Genomic DNA, 16,751 nt, shown 5'->3' with positions numbered 1-16,751 from the left:
CACAACCATGGCCTACTATGGGAATTGGTTTCCTATCACCTTTGGTCATGGAAATAAGACTTTTACATTTTTGTTGTGAATTCCCCAGTCTCCCCTGCCCCAGCCAAGCTTTCCCCTCTGCAAGAATGACAGCAGCCCCCTCCCAGAGGCAGAAGTTGAGTTGCACCGTCTCTGCTCTTGTTGTTGGGGAGTGAGCTTTGGAATTTAAAAAAGGCTCACATCCAGGGTCCTGCCCCTAATTCTCCGAGGCAAGTCCCTCCTCCTGCTCAGCCACGTGGAGTGGGCTGTAAGGTGTCAGATCTTGAGTTTTTCTTTTCTCCTTCTTGCCTCTTTATTAGAAGCTGATGGTCAGTGCCGCTTCTACCTTCCCACACCTTCCTTCCTGGGGCTAACTCATAGCAAAGGTCTTCGAGGTTCCAGACGGGGACAGAGGGTGGCCTGTGGTGAAGAGGCAGCTTTCCAAAGATTTCCTTCAAGGCTCCAGCATTCCTAGTTATACAACTGCTTCCAGGACTTGCCAAAGAGGAATGAGCCAAAAACTGAGTCGACAGTCAAGCCCCCATCGGCATGTCCCCTTGGCTAGCCTCCCCGACACCCCCTGTCATCTTGTCTCATTGGCACCTGGGCAAGGATGACATCTCACCCTACCCCCAAGGATGACATCTCACCCTTCCCCACACCTTACTCCCCAAAGAGTCTGTTCGCCATGGCTTCTGAGCAGTGTTTCAGCCCATCGCATCAGTGAGAAGTGCCAAGTTCCCAGGGACCCACATTTTCTTCACGACAGCCTCCTTTTTGCAGAAAGTAGATCCCAAAAGACTGTCCCAGGAGATTATGCCGTTGACCAGAAAGTATCATGTGGTCCCATTCCTGGTTCTCATAATTTGCTCTGCAGGAAATCACCTCAAGTAAAAGCCATAAGAAGCCAGGAAACAGACAGAGGCAGCGCTTACCTGCTTTGGCCTATGATAGGCGCTTCCTCTCTGGCCACAAGTCAGCAGGCCCACTTGCTTGCTGCTGGCCTGTTTCCCCATCTCTCTAGGTTCCCTGATTTCCTTCCCACCCTACATGAGTCCATGAAGGAAACTGTGGTCACCAGGAGCTCTCCAGGGAGAGGGCTGTGCCTTAGGAAGAGAACTATGTTAATCAGGAACATCAGCCCCTGAGCCCAGATTTTGTCCTGTTCACAGCTGACTCCTGGGCCTGGGGCACATAGTGGCTCATACATGTCTGTTAAATGGCACTCCTTGACCTGGACTCTCAGGTAGCACAGATGGTGACTGAGGGTGTCTGGTCACCTGCAAGGCTTTCGCTCCCTTGAGGGTCAGAGCAGAATTTGCTAGAGACAGCAGAGAGGCTGAGGGATCCTTGAGGGGAGCCAGGAAGATGGGTCTGTTAGCAGTAGTGAGGGGCAGGCTGTGAAAGGCAGGCCTCTCTGATGAGGACTGAGGGGCCGGTTTTGATATTGGCAGTGCCATTTAAGCCCTCTCTTCCTCTTCCTACAAATTCTTCAGCAAACTCGCCTTGCTCACCAAGGCTCTGGTGGCAAACGTCCAGGCGACAACTGAGATTACCTATGTGAGCATCAACATATGACTAGCTAACACAGTTCCTTTTCCTTTCATTTTTAATAATTTTAATTTATTTCAGAGAGAGGAAGGGAGAAGGAGAGAGGAATGGAAACAGCCATGATGATAGAGAATCATCGATTGGCTGCCTCCTGCATGCCCCCCCACTGGGCATCAAGTCTGCAACCCAGGCATGTGCCCTGATAGGGAATCAAACCATGACTTCCTGGTTCATAGGTCGATGCTCAACCACTGAACCACACCGGCCAGGTTCCTTTCATTTTTAATTTTGGGGTTTTTTTCTTTTTCTTTTTTTGTATTTTATTGATTTTTTACAGAGAGGAAGGGAGAGGGATAGAAAGTTAGAAACATCGATCAACTGCCTCCTGCACACCTCCTACTGGAGATGTGCCCACAACCAAGGTACGTGCCCTTGACCGGAATCAAACCTGGGACCTTTCAGTCCACAGGCTGACGCTCTATCCACTGAGCCAAACCGGTTTTGGCTAATTTTGTTTTTAATTGAAGTGAAACTCACGTAACATAAATTACACGTTTGAAAGTGAACAGTTCAGTGGCATTCAGTATTTCACAATATTTTGCCACCATCACCTCCATCTTGTTCCGAACATTTTTATCACTCCTAAAGAAAAACCCATAGGCATCAAGCAGTCATTCCTCATGTGTTTTCCCCATTGTCCTCCTTCTCACCTTCTAGGCCCAGCGATGTGGGAAAGAACGCAGTGGTGGAGCCTTTGCCTCAGGAGGACCCCAAGCTGACCAAGCCTGAGATGTTTGAGAACCCACTATATGGATCTGTGAGTTCTTTCTCTAAGCTGGTTCCCAGGAAAGAGCAGGAGTCTCCCAAAATGCTGAAGAAGGAGCTCCCACCCTGCCCAGACCCAGGAACCTTGTCTCCTAGCATCCTGCTCTCCAAAGCCCCAGAGGCCGAGGGCAGCAAGGGGACAGGCAAGCCAGTGCCTACACCTGCACCCACACCCTTCATCACTCCCACGCCTCGGCTCCGCTCTTTCACTTGCTCATCTCCTGCCGAGGGCCGGCCGGCTGCAGGGGACAAGAGCCAGGGGAAGCCCAAGGCCCCTGCCAGCTCCCCAGTCCCAGTGCCAGCCAAGAGGCCCATCAAGCCTTCCAGGTCAGAGTTGAGCCAGCAGGCCCCGCCAACCCCGGCCCAGCGTCCTCCCCTCCCACTCAAGAGCCCAGCTGTCCTACACCTGCAGCACTCCAAGGGCCGAGACTACCGTGAGAATGCCGAGCTCCCCCACCACAGCAAGCACCGGCCCGACGACACACCGCTCAGCAGGACTGCCATGCAGGTGCCCTGGGGTGCCTGTGGGGGTTCATGTGTGTGTGCGTGTGTGCAACACAATTGCCATGATAAGGAGTGCATGCACATGGGCTCACGTGCATGCATGTGCACATATGTAGCACAACCACCATGCCCAGGAGTGTGCTTGGATGCACAAGCGAGTGGGTGTGCGTGTCCACATGATACAACTACCGTGACTAGGAGTAGTGTGCATGTGAGCTCATGTGCATGTACCTGCATGTGTATGCCATGCCCAGGAGTGTGCTCGGGTGCACATGAGCTGGCATGTGTGCATGTGAGTATGAATGTGCATGATCTGACCATCCAGCCTAGGAGTGGGTTCTAATAAACAGTTGCTCTGGGAGTTGTTCTGTGAGGAAGGGGTGGAGACGGGATTTGAACCCAGGCCTCCTGTGCCAGGCCCATAGGAATAAGGTTCTATACATACAAAGAGCCCAGCCCTAGCCAGTTTTGCTCAGTGGGTAGAGCATTGGCCTGCAGACTGAAAGGTCCCGGGTTTGATTCCGGTCAAGGGCACATGCCCAGGTTGCAGGCAGGTGCAGGAGGCAGCCAATCAATGATTCTCTCATCATTGATGTTTCTATCTCCCTCTCCCTCTCCCTTCCTCTCTGATTAAAAAAAATAATTAAAAACAAAAAATCAAAAAACGAAGAGCCCAGATCATGTACATTTTATTCTTATTATCACTAGTATTAGTACTTAAAAATTTTCCAGTATTGCTGACACTGCAGATGCAATGTCCACATCCTTTTTATAAAATAGGTTTCTTTTTTAGCAGAACTAATAATGCTTAGAACTGATTGTGGGGCCAGAGTATCTTAGGTTTGAATCCCTGTTCTCCAGCTTTCCTGGCTCTGTGCCTTGAGCCTCAGTTTTGACTCATCTGTAAAAAGGGGGCTATTAGTGGAACCTGCCTCATAGGCTTATAAGGAGGCTTAAATTTTATTTTATATTATTACTGTATGTTATCATGTACATCTAAATTATGTATTTACATGCTATATAGTCCTATAACGTATGCATAGAACTATATATATTTAAGGTACGTAGGCCTTTACTAAGTGTTGCCTCTTTTCAACACTCTGTTAACGGAATCCTGACCTAGCTCACAGTGTGCGGGGACATGGGACCTTTGGTTAAATCTGGCCTGGCGAGAATGCAGTGCTGACAGTCTTCTGTCCTTGGCCCACAGTGAAGGCCCTGGTGAGCTGCGGTGAGACGTGAGCCCAGAGGAGCAGCACAAAGCCACTCGGACCCTCTCCTGCGATTTCCTGTTGGCCTCTCCTACCCAGCTTCCTGTGCAGGGCTTCATACTTCTCAGGAGAGGCTAGCTTCTGTGTGGTCGGCAGAGTGTGTTGGTTTCGAAACTTGGCCCCAAGTGCTGAGGTTGAAAGGAAAAGCACACCCGAAGGGCAACAAACAACTCGGGCACCTGGGCCCCCAGCTTGATCTTGGTACTTGGGACCCAAGAGACTTGTTCCGATTATCATTTTGAAGAAAGGAACTAAAGCGCTGATTTCCAGATGGAAACATAAATAATAATATCAATAATAATAATGGCTGCATGTACCACGTGCCAGGTACCTGCTAAGTGATTTACAAACATTATGAGTTGAGTCTTCTTCAGCCCACCAAAACCACATTCCCAGATCCCCCAGTTCAAAACAGTATGTTCTGAGTGGTTTGGACAAAGCATTAAAAATTAAGGCCAGTGCCCTCCTGGAGTGAGATGGCTCGGCCTTCAGGGAGCTGGAGAGTCAGTATTACTTTAGGGTACAAGAAACCTGACCTGGACACAAACTGCATTAGCTAAAGCCCCCAGGAATTCGGGCAGAGCTGGTGCTGAGATCAGGGGTCCCTCTGGGTCCTCTCAATTCTTTATTCTGAAAAAAGACAATCAACTCTTCCTCTTCGTGGGAAGTCCAGCTTCAGCCTGGGCTAGAGATGCCCAGGCCTGAGCGAGGGCCCCCATACCCTCCCTGATGTGGGCAGCCACCACCAGGCCAGCCCCCAGCACTCCTCCCATCGTGCTAATCCCTGGCTGCCTGGAGGGTGGGCCTCTTGGTGCCCAGCTCTCAAAACCGTGCAGCCTTTTCTTTGAACTCTCATGGCTTTTGGCCCTGCTTCCTTGGTTACTAGCATAGATTGGTGACGTCTTTCCTTGTTTTGCTTTTTCACATAACAGAATTAATGCAAGAAACCAAATCTAGAAGTGTGTGTGAGTGCCTGAGACTAGATATGCACCCACATCCCCTTGTGTGCAGTCTGTGTGACCAATAAATTGTGCCTCTCTCACTCAGCTCTCATCTGTGTGGCCTTTTTTCCTGACATTCAGCCACAAACAATGTTTCTAGGCGGTTGGGGATGTAGAGCAGCAGCGAGGGGCGGGGAGGATGTTGAGGTTAACAGTGGTGATGGGCAATCTGGTTAGAACCAGTTTGAAGTTGGGCCTGGACCAGGAACAGCAGTAGATGTCACACATCTCCGAGGAATTCCAGGCACCTGCAGCCGCCCAACTTCTACCAGAGTCATCTCCACAACCACCACCTGCTGTCCTGCACTCACAAGTTCCTCCTGGTTTTGTAAGTGTTCGTTGCTAAGCTCCAGAGACAATAGACACTCCCCAGGTCGTGGGCCTTCAGCTCCCTGAATTTGGGGACAGCTTGCACTGCCCACGGGTCAGGGAGTGGCCCCAGTGCAGAGAGCCAGAATGGGTGCTGCTTGGCCCCATGTCCAGGGTACTTTGGCCTGGGCTGCTGTTCCCACCACCTCTGGCTACTCAGCCTCTGCTCTGTTTCAGACCTTAAGGGAGTGGTGTTCCTGGCAGCCACGGAGCAAACCATTCACTGGCCGTCAGCAATGGCCTGTGGAGGCTGCCAGGGTGCACTGGCATGCTGGGAGTGAGAACAAAGAGCTTGAGCTCTCACCTTCGCTGAGAATGAACATCCAGGTCCTCACCACCATTTTTGAAGGTTCCCAGGAGAAGCAAGTTGAGCAGCAGTGTGGGGTGCACCTTGGACTCCTTTTGCTCTGCGTTCTGGTGGCCTAAACAAGCCCAGGGCCCCTTATGCCTCTCGCCAAAGCTCCGACACAGATGTAACTGTGCAGGAACCTTATTTTCTTTAGCCTTTATTTTGATTTTCTTTTGCCTTTGACTCAAACTGGCTTTACCCAGCACCCTGACTCACCCACCTCCATCTCCCTTGCTTGATCATTAAGCCCTCAGGACAGCTGGTTCTGGTCAGCATCCAGTGGTCTTAGGAACAAGGTCCTGGATCTGTTGACTGTAGAGACAGAGTTTTCAATCAAACTGAAGACAATATCTTGGCCTCAGTTGTGTTTTAGCTCTTGACCCAGGAAAGTGGAACAATCTCACAGAACAAATCCTTGTGAAGCTGGACAGACCAACTCCAAGGCTGAAATCAGGACAGATGCAATGATCCATTACCCCCTATCCTTGTGCCAACCAATCAGTAGAGACCAGGACCCTAACTCCTTTAGTCACCATTATTAATGATTTTTTTCCTATATAATCCATGCCCGTCTTTGAGTATGAGCTACCTGCAACTCTGGGCATGATGCCATTTCCTTAATAAGTCCTTACTTTCTTGGCTGCAAACTCCTGTTCATACCTTACTGGGCTTTGATGCATGCAGGCAAACGGACCCTTTCTGTTGAGTAACACAGGCTGTGTGAGCACCAACCAGGCTTTGTCTATAAGCTGGTGGTCAGCAGTGCCCGCTGCACTGACTGGAACTGGAATACCGTGAAATTGAAAAACTTTCACCCTTGTGCCTTTAACCGCTCAGCCCCACACCCAATCCTCAAGATCCCTGACCACCTATGTCCCTGAGTTCTGGTTGTCACCATCTACTGGGGGCCCGTACAGCCAGATTTCTCTGCCATTTCTGCTTTGCTCCCAATCTTAGGCCTCCCAAACACTCCTACAGCAGGATGAGAGGGGACCCTGTAAATTCTTACCACTTTATCACCTAAGTAGTTTATAGACAGTCCCTGATTTAGGGTGGTTCGGTGGTTTGACTTATGATTTTTTGACTTTACAAAGGTGTGGAAATGATACACATTCAGTAGAAACTGGACTTCGAATTCTGAATTTTGATCTTTTCCCAGGCCAGTGGTATGCAGTATCATACTCTCTCGTGATGTGGCTGCTAGCCACAGCTCCCAGCCAGGCAGCCCATCTCCAGGGTAAGCAGTCTATATTGTGTTGTTAGTGGTTTTTGGATAGAGTTTTCTGAGCTCCTTTAAGGTAGGCTGGGTGAAGCTATGATGTTTAGTAGGTGAGGGGTGTTAAATGCATTTTCAAATTATGGTATTTTCCATTTGCGAAGGGTTTATGGGGTTGCAACCCCATCATAGGTGGAGGAGCATCTGTATTTTATGCCAGCTTTTCTTCACCAAGCTCCCAAACCAAGCAGGCGGGTTCATGAGCAAGCTTCCTCACCAGAGTGCCCCACCCCCAGATGAATTCTGCAGTCTTTTGAGATTGCGGAGGCTGCTACAGTCACTTTTTTTTTTTTTAAAGAAGCAAATTTTTCCTTCTTTGCATGATTATATGAATGCTGGTTGAAATCAGCAGATTTTGTGCCAACAGAAAGGTGTTGTTATATAGTGGTTATTCTCCAATAGCCCCTGCATGGGCACCAGGCACCCTGCTCGGCCTGGAGACCAGCAGCTGCACCGTTTCCTAGGGACTGACAACCTTTGGACTCCTCCTCCTTCCTGGGTTTTGGTTCTTTTCCATCCTGATAGGAGGGAAATTAGTCTTCAGAAAAGCTCTCTCCCACAGCTATCTCCCCTAACTCCAGCCTATAGGTTCTCTCTTCGCCTATCCTTAAAATAACTGCCTTCTCTATGCAAGCTAATTTCCATGGAGATCCAGCTATCTGGGGGCCTAGAAGCTTTCTGCAAGGCAGCAAACCCAGTTCCCAGTCTTCACTCCAACAGAAAGAGACCCTTAGTAATACAAATGCCTGGTCTCACCCGCACAGACCCTCCTCCACCCCCCAATACACACACACACACACACACACACACACACACACACACACTCTAAGGTCCCTTTCTGGGAAACCTGCACTGTCAGAACAACACTGGCAGGTAAAGTCCAGGACAGTTGAAGAACTTTCATCCTTGTCCTTTTAACCACTCAACCACTCCTCATGATCCCTGACCACCTTTGTCCCTGAGTTCTGGTTGTCACCATCTATTGGGGCCCCCTCCAACACACACATTATTATATGAACAGATTTTCATGCCTGTTATTTTCTGTTTGAGTAGCTAATCTTCACTGGTCAGTTCTCCCTCAGGTCACAGTCTGTTATATGGATTCCTGAGCTCTGGAGAATGGGATTTATCTTGTTTTTCATTTTCTAAAAGTATGATCTCATGCTGGGCACTTAGGTCTTCTGAGTCTCAGTCTCCTCATCTCTAAAATGGGGAGAAGGGTGCCTAGTGCATGGTACAGTTGTGTGGATTCCTGAACTCTGGGGAAACTCGGCCTGCCTTTTTAGACACTAATTGACACTCATTAACTGTAGCCCCTCCCTCTCCCTGAAGACAAGACTGGGAGGGAAAAAGTTCAGGCAGCCATGAGGGAGGCAGCTGAGCAGGCACTGTAGAAATGTCCTGGAAGAGGTAGGTAAAGGTGAGAGGTAGGTGTAGGCGAGAGCATGAAACAAGCCAGGCAAGAAATCAAGGGGCGGGTTGAGACTGGGAAAACCTTGAAGTCAAGGGGCAATGAGAGGTTAATTGAGGCCAAGGAGGAGTTAATTGAGGTCAGGTGGACTAGTTAAAGCCAAGAAGAAGAAGCCAGTTGAGGCCAGAGGAACTAGTCTAGGTCAGGGAGACTAGTTAAGGCCAGGGGACTGGATTAGGCTTGAGTAGGGGATAGCTTAGGTGGGGCAGGAGTGAGGGGCTAGTTGGATAGCTACACATATCAGAGCGCTCAGATTGCCTGAGCCAAAGGGAGTGCACCTTGGGGACACATAGAAAGTCCTTGTGCATGTGCCCAGCCATGCTTCTCGGGGCAAAGCTGGCCATTGCTCCTTGCCATTTGGACGTGTTAGCAGTTCCAGTCACCACACAGCAGTTCTGTGCCCTTGGCAGTTCTAGGTCAGCCTGTCCCTGTGAGACTCAGCTCCAGCACTCCTGTTTCTCTCTCCTCAGTCTTCTTCCTCCTTCCCTTACCAAGCAAGTGACTCCTGGCCCATGCTTCATCCTGCAGGGACTCGAGCAGACAGTGACAGGAGGTGAGTGAGGTGCCAGATGCAAAGGTAAGTGGCACTCACTCTCAGGTGCCCACCTGAGCTTGCACTGTCTTAAATGTAGTGCCCCGATGCCTCACTTGCCTCACCCCAGCCCTGGCTGGCAGAGGAGGTGGGAGGAGGGAGCACTGGATTCCGGGAGGAGCTGAATTCCTGTGAAATAACAAGGCGCAGGCTCTGCAGCACTGGCAGGGCCCTGGGAAGGAGGGAGAAGAGCAAAGGGGCATATGAGAGAGCCTTCCTTTGCATTATATAGAATCCTGTTTTTGTGCATAAGATATAAACTGAAGTTTCATGCCTAATTTTGAGCATATCCCCAGAAATTGTCTTGCTTCAGTTATTTTAAAAGAGCCTTCAGGTTAGGTAGTGATCAACAGCCCAGACTCTGGAGCCTGCAATCTGGGCATCTGCCCTGACCAGGAATTGAACCACAATCTCCTGGTGCATGGGTGGACGATCAACCACTGAGCCACACCAGCTGGGCCCCGATGGCTATTATACTGCTGTAACCACCTGGTGTCTCCCCATCCCCCAATGTAGCTTATTTGCTCATCCAAAATATAAATATAAATATATTAAGCCCTGCTTGTTATAATATTATATGTACTAGAGGCCCGGTGTATGAAAATTCATGCACTGGAGGCGGGGGGGGGGGGGTGTCCTCATCCCAGCCTGCCCCCTCTCACAGTCCAGGAGCCCTCAGGGGCAGGAGTCTACCCAGGTGATCAGGGGAAGGCAACGCCCCCATCACACCTCTGCTGCTGCCACTGCCAGCAGTGCAAGCCTCGGCTGGCCCTGGTTACCTGAGCCTCGGGCCAGCCCTGGGCAGCTAGGCAGCTGCCATCCAAGGCTTGCCTGTGCCTCGGCCAGCCCTGCTTGCCTGAGCCTCAGTCAGTGGCGGGTACAGGAGGACCCGAAACCCCCGGCAGGGCTGAGGGGACTCTGGCGGCAGGCACGTGGAGCAGCGCCCCCCTTGTGGGCACCACCATCTTTGTGATGGTGTGATGGTCAATTTGCATATTACCTCTTTATTATATAAGATAACTCACCCTGACAAGGTTTTTTTCAGACAATAAAAAGTATTCTCTCCAGATCATCTTCTCATTACTAATAAACACTGGGCCACCCTAAGGCCAGCTTAAGAAACCCGTATTTTCTGATATGAAAAGATGTTAAATGTCACTAATTAGAGAAATGCAAATTAAAACCACAATGAGATATCACCTCAACCCTGTCAGAATGGCTATCATCAATAAATCAATAAACAAGTGCTAATGAGGATATGGAGAAAAGGGACCCCTCATGCACTATTGGTGGGAATGCAGATTGGTGCAGCCACTGTGGAAAGCACTATGGAGCTTCCTCAAAAAATTAAAAATGGAACTGCCTTATGACCCTATAATTCCACTTCTAGAAATATGTCCAAAGAAACCCCAAACACTAATTTGACAGGATATATGCACCCCTATGTTCATTGCAGCATTATTTACAATAGCCAAGATATGGAAGCAATCTAAGTATCCCCTGATAGACAGCTAGATAAAGAAAATGTGGTACATATATACAATGGACTATTACTTGGTCATTAAAAAAAAAGAATGAAATTTTACCATTTGCAACAACATGGATGGACCTAGAAGATACTATTCTAAGTGAAATAAGTCAGACAGAGAAAAGAAAATATCATATGATTTCATTTATGTGTTGAATTTAAAAATTAAAAATAAATGAATAAACAAAACAGAAACAAACTCTTAGATACAGAGAATGAACTGATGGTTGCCAGATGAGAAAGGGGTTGGGGCATGGGTAAAAGAGGTAAAGGGATTAAGAAGTATAAATTGGTAGTTACAAAATAGTCATGGTGTTGTAAGTACAGCATAGAGAATATAGTCAAGAATATTATAATAACTAAAAAACAAAACAAAAAAAAGAAAGAAAATAAAAAGAAACCCAAGTCTGAATTTAAAGCATTTTTGCAATCATCTATTGTTACATAACAAACCACCCCAAAACTTGGTGGCTTAAAACAACAGTGACACTCTTTGCTCACAAATCTGCAATTTGGGCAAGGCTTGGCCCAGCTCCACTCATGATCACTGCGTGGGCTCGAACCATCTGAAGGTTCATTCATTCACAGGTCTGATGGTGGATGTTGGCTGTCAGTGGGAACACCTGTGGCCTCACCACTGAAATCACGCAGAATCACTTCCGCTGTCTCCTACTTGAAGAAGGCCCACATTCCAGGGAAAGAGAAGTAGACTCCACCTTTTGATGGGAAATGGGTCAAAGAACCTGCAGACATGTTTTAAACCCCACATCCTTGAAGATAAATGTTGATCATAACTGATGGGCAGCCAGGAGAGGAGTCACACTATATGATACACAGGAAACTTCTTTAAAATTCTTCTTGTCATCTCTCTCCCAGGGAACCATGTGTCCACACTGCATGGCAGCCCTCAGCTCTTCTACTTTCTCAGTCTCCCTCCCTCCCCTCTCCATCCATCTCTACTGTCCTCTCTCTATCCTAGCTCATGCAATCTCCACCCCCTTTTTTATTGTTAAATTTAGACTTTCACGTTTTCCCTTTCCCCATGGTCCATCTCTATCAATTTCCTCAATGGAACCTTCAATAAGTCTTTCCTTCTAAAGAAGGTAGGAGGGATAGGTTATTGCTCTTTAATATTTTCACATATGTATATGTGTATGCATTTGTGTATGTATATAGTTACATATTAATCCAGTACTTGAGATAGACTAGAGATCTTTGTATGCACATAACCCATGAATATAAATAGATGCGCCTGAATGTATAAGAAACAGGGCACACTCAAGGGAGACCTTAATGAGAAGGCTATTTACAGAGATGCAGGCAGACACATGAGAATTATCCAAGGATGCTGAGGCATCCAGGGACTAGCAACAGCAGGGAGCCATCGTCTCCCTTAGATCTGAAGGGTCTAAGGGTGGTATTACCTAAGGCAGTGAAGAGCTGGAGCCGTAAAAAAAACCAAGAACAGTAGGGCGACAGAAAAGGTGTGAGTTAAAGATAACTTGACCTCCCTCTTCTCCTGACCTTTTATTCCCATTGGCCAAACCCAACCAGACGCCAGAGGGCAAGGGAGCCCTGGTGGTGGTACTGTCATAGGGGTTAGCCTCCAGACTGAGAAGGGCAGAGAATATTTGGGGAGGACAGAGCAAAAGGAGAAAACCCAAGGCAGCTCATTGCAGAAATGAGTAAGATCACCTTTTGATGGCAACTCTTTCAAACTACACATACATTGGGAGGAAAAGATGTTGGGGGGGGAACCACATGTCTAAACAATTAAGAAAAACAGACATTGACAGCAATTGGCATGACAGCCATTCTTAATTGCATGAGCTAATGAAGTGGGATCCCTGGCATGACTTACTCCAGGGTAATTTACACTTGGCTTAGAAAGCAAATGGTTTTTATAACAGATTTTTCTCTAATTATGTTTCTCTTATGTTAATACGAGGCTTTGATTCCTCGAATAAATACCACAAAGCAAGATGGCTCGAAAGTACACTGAGCACCAGGTGGAAGCCAGACTGGGGTTTGCCCTTCGCTGCACACCATGCAAAAGTAAATGGACGTTTTTGCTTTGGCTTCCTGGGGGCCTGCTCTCTGCAACTGGTTTGTAAAGGCATGAAGGGCAGCTGCTGTATCTCGTGCTTCTTCTGGATCCCTCTAAAATAGCAACACTCAGACTTTGCCGTGTATGAGCATCCCCTGGAGAACTTGTGGGAGTGCAGGTTCCCAGACCCACCAGGGTGGTGGATTCCCTTGGTCTGGGTAGGGCCCAGGAATCTGAAGCATTCCAGCTCATTCTCCTGGAGGTCAGTGCATTACATTTGGGAGAATGCTGTTCGAAGGCTGGACACACAATTCAAACCCAGAGGAGGCAAAGTGGTGTGATAGATGGAGTGGGGAAATGACTTGGGGTCAGAGCTGGGTTCAAATGCCAACTTCACCACTGGTGAGTTGAGGCCACTTACCTTCTCTGTCATCGGCAAGAAGGTCACAATGCATGTACACTTGGAGGTAACAACCGAAGAGTGAAAACCATGATTAATACACAGGGGCACTCACTGTTTGTACCCTGAAGCTTCCTGAACAAGCCTTTCTCAGGATGATAGGGCTCTGGGAGTCCTACCTTTGAAGACCCATGAGAACCATCCTGAGATACTGCATTTCATAAATTTCAGAGCTTTTGAGGCTCACTCTTTCCTTGTTGCACTCAGGAAATTACTGTTCATCCTGCAGCATATGGATAACAGGTTTCTTACCCATTCTCTCTTGATGTTGGCATCATATCATTCGACAATATGGTGTTAACGAAAAATATTAAAACTAGCCGTGTTAAATTTTTGGTTCTGGTTCATCATGTAGCATGATGAGAAGGAAAATCTTTTGCATAGCCCTAGTGGTGCAGAAATGTTAAGAAATTATTCTAAATATAGACTCCCAAGACAGAGGGACTGTTTTATGTCATTCTGTGATTTCTTCTTCACAGTGTGTTCTGTGTGCTGGAATACAGATTTTTAATAAAGCCAGAATGCTAAATGTAAGTGAACCTTTGCTCTCTGTTCATTGCAAAAGGCATTTGTTATATTTAATTGGATGTGCATCTTAGCATCAGACCCCTAAGCAGCAAAGCAAAAATCAGACCTCATAATGCAACAGCCTTGATTATGCTCAGAATCTAACTACCACTGTGGGTCTTTCCTAATCTACTGAACTGACCTTCAGTGAATACATGTACAAAGAGTTTCTAAATGTTCATCTTAAATCACCCTAATTGGACATGAGTAGGTGATAATATGTGACTTGAGGAATATTTTACATAATATAATTACTAATCCTAGATGATACATAATAAGCTTCCATTTTTTTCTGCCAATAAATAGCCTACGAATTCTGCTTGTTATGGGAAATAAATTTGAACTGCAAGCTGTTCCAAGCAAGCCGTTCAAAACATTTACTTAAAACTTAGGTACAAAGTCTAGTAGCCTGTTAGTGACTACAAAATCTGAACAAGCTCTAGACCTATGCTTCCCAAACTTGGGTATCCACAGAATCACCCAAGGGGCCCCCTTGGCAATGCAGGTTCTGGGGCCACCCACAGAGTTTCTGATTCAGTAGTTCTGAGGGTGGGGTGGGGTGAAACTTGGAACAAGCATGTTAAAGAACTATGCAGGTGATGCTGATGTAGCTAGCTGGGGACTAACTAGTCCATATTTCCTGGAGGTGTTCCTTCTCTCTTATATGTACCTGCCCCATCCCCTTACCTGTGAGCAGACTGCCAGCCCAGGCAACCTCTTCAGCAATGGCCGGGAGGCAGGTATATATCTAAGATTAAGTAATGTACTTTGAGCTTTTCAACTTGTCTTGACTTGATCATGACAATCACAAACAAGGTAAATTCTTGAAAATCCAGCAGGTTACCTATCTCAGGGATTGCTCAGAGAAGGACTAATACTGAATGTCTTTGTGCCAAATGAAAGTTCATTGTCATATGTGTTCTGTACTTGATCCTCACTACTCCATAGGCTGGGTCTTAAGTGCATTTTATAGAGGAAGAAACTAAGGTTCAGGGAGGATGGGGAACTTGGCAAAAGTCACACAAGAAAGGCAGAGAACCACGTCTCCTAACCGTGCCTCCAATCTCCAAAGCTATTCTTTCTAACAGCATGTTATGAGTTTGCTTACAGCCCTGGCTGGTGTTGCTAGTGGTTAGAGCGTCGGCCCACACACCAAAGGGTCGAGGGTTCAATTCCCAATCAAAGGCACATGACTGGGTTGCAGATTTGATCCTCAGCCACTGTTGGGGCTCGTGCAGGAGGCAACCAATTGATGTGTCTCTCTCATACTGATGTTTCTCTCCTCGCTCTCTCTCTGTTGCCCTCCCCACTTCCTTCCACTCTATCTAAAAATCAATGGGAAAAATATCCTCAGGTGAGGATTAACAAAAACAAAATTAAAAAAAAAAAAAGAGTTTGGTTACATTGCCAGGATATTTGAAGGTGGGTTAAGCATTTTACATTAAAAATGAGAAAAAAAATTACTTCTTGGAATTAATTTACGTATAAAAGAAAATTACTTATGTATTCTTCTGCAAAGAAAATGATTAAAACTCTAAGAAAAGTCTCCCTCAGTCTCTATTTTCAGACCTTTTACAATGCTTCAATCTTACGGTTAGGTATAAAATAGAAAAATAAGTTGAATCCTGATTTGCCCCTGGTTTTCCAGGCCTTTAGCACTGCCCAAGGACATGCTGACTTGGCTCCCTGGAGCTGAGCGGGGCATTTCGGGAACTGTTTCCCCCATGGGATCAGAAACACTATCTTCACAAACCTAACTGCAAAACTTTCTAAACTGACATTTGTAGTTTGGATGGTTTTGTGGTCTTGATGGTCTGTCTGCTCAGAGCTCAGTTTCTGGTGAGGGCCCACTTCCTGGTTCACAGATGACCATTTCCTCCAGTGTCGTCACAGGGCAGGGAAGGAGGGTCTCTCTTACTCCTCTTAGGAAGGGATACCACACATCCTATCGGATTAGGGCCCCACCCTTATGACCTCTTTGAACTTTATCTCCTAAAAGCCCTATTTCTAAATACAGTCACATTGGGGTTTAGGGATTCAACACATGGATTTGGGGACAGTGGGGGCAGGGGAGGGGGTATGACACAATATAGGCCGTAGCAGATGGAGTCAGTAATTTTCCAGGAAAGATGAGAACGGACTTCCTACTAAAGACAGAAAGTTCTGTCTGAGAAGGTAGCCCTTCAATCCTTTTGTGGCGAAATGGCCAGTGGATCAAGAAGTCAACATGTGGCATTACCAGCCCTTACAATGTAATGTGCCCCAGAAGATGCTGTGGCTGCTGACTCTGGCTCCCTAATGTCTTAAACAGAATTATATGCAAATCAATCCATAGGTGAACACTTCCTGGCAGGCATGCTTTAGTCACAATGGCTTCCCTGTTGGGTTTTGGGCAAATCAGGTAAGCTCTGGCCTTAGGGCTGCCTTAGGCTGGGTTCCCTAAAAGCAGAGCCTGAAACTGGGGTTCTTGTACAAGAAATTTGTTGGAAAAATACTCTCAATCTGGGCATCAGGCTAAGCCAGGGGAGGAAGTTAGGCAGAACTGTAGTTTTAGGAGAAATCTTACCTCAGCCTGCCCTGTGGTGAGCTCCAGACATACTCTACATAGCAAAGAGTGTCCCCTGCAGAGGCAAGGGCACAGGGTACCTTTGCCCACTCCCAACTGTCATTGGCTTCGTTTAGAAATTATATTCTCTATTCATTCAAAAAAATGTTGCCGATGAGGAGCCAGGGACACATTTATTTTACATAAATTGGATTTATACCACCTACTGCTTTTATTATAAACATTTTAAACAATATATAATTGTCATTTACCTCTTATTGTTGGAAATATAGATTATTTTCAGCATCTCCATTTCTTCCAAGGTTCTCTATATATGGACATTAGTCCAAATATTTCTTGGCATCAATTTCTACAAG

At 47.0% G+C, this 16,751-nt stretch overlaps 1 protein-coding gene across 1 annotated transcript in view; it reads left to right on the top strand.

Moving 5' to 3' along the window:
- INPP5D (inositol polyphosphate-5-phosphatase D) overlaps window positions 1-5,215 on the top strand; it is a 97,028-nt gene extending 91,813 nt beyond the window's left edge. The window contains exons 26-27 of the mRNA XM_028140589.2: window positions 2,287-2,902; window positions 4,109-5,215. Of these exons, the coding sequence (XP_027996390.2) occupies window positions 2,287-2,902; window positions 4,109-4,111 (619 nt within the window). The 3' untranslated portion in view covers window positions 4,112-5,215. The remainder of the gene's footprint in view (window positions 1-2,286; window positions 2,903-4,108) is intronic.
- Window positions 5,216-16,751: the final 11,536 nt, after the last annotated feature.

This window comes from Eptesicus fuscus, chromosome 11 (assembly GCF_027574615.1).
Source record: "Eptesicus fuscus isolate TK198812 chromosome 11, DD_ASM_mEF_20220401, whole genome shotgun sequence".
NCBI classification, from domain to species: Eukaryota; Metazoa; Chordata; class Mammalia; order Chiroptera; family Vespertilionidae; genus Eptesicus; species Eptesicus fuscus.
This window is presented reverse-complemented; position numbering and strand designations above follow the sequence as displayed.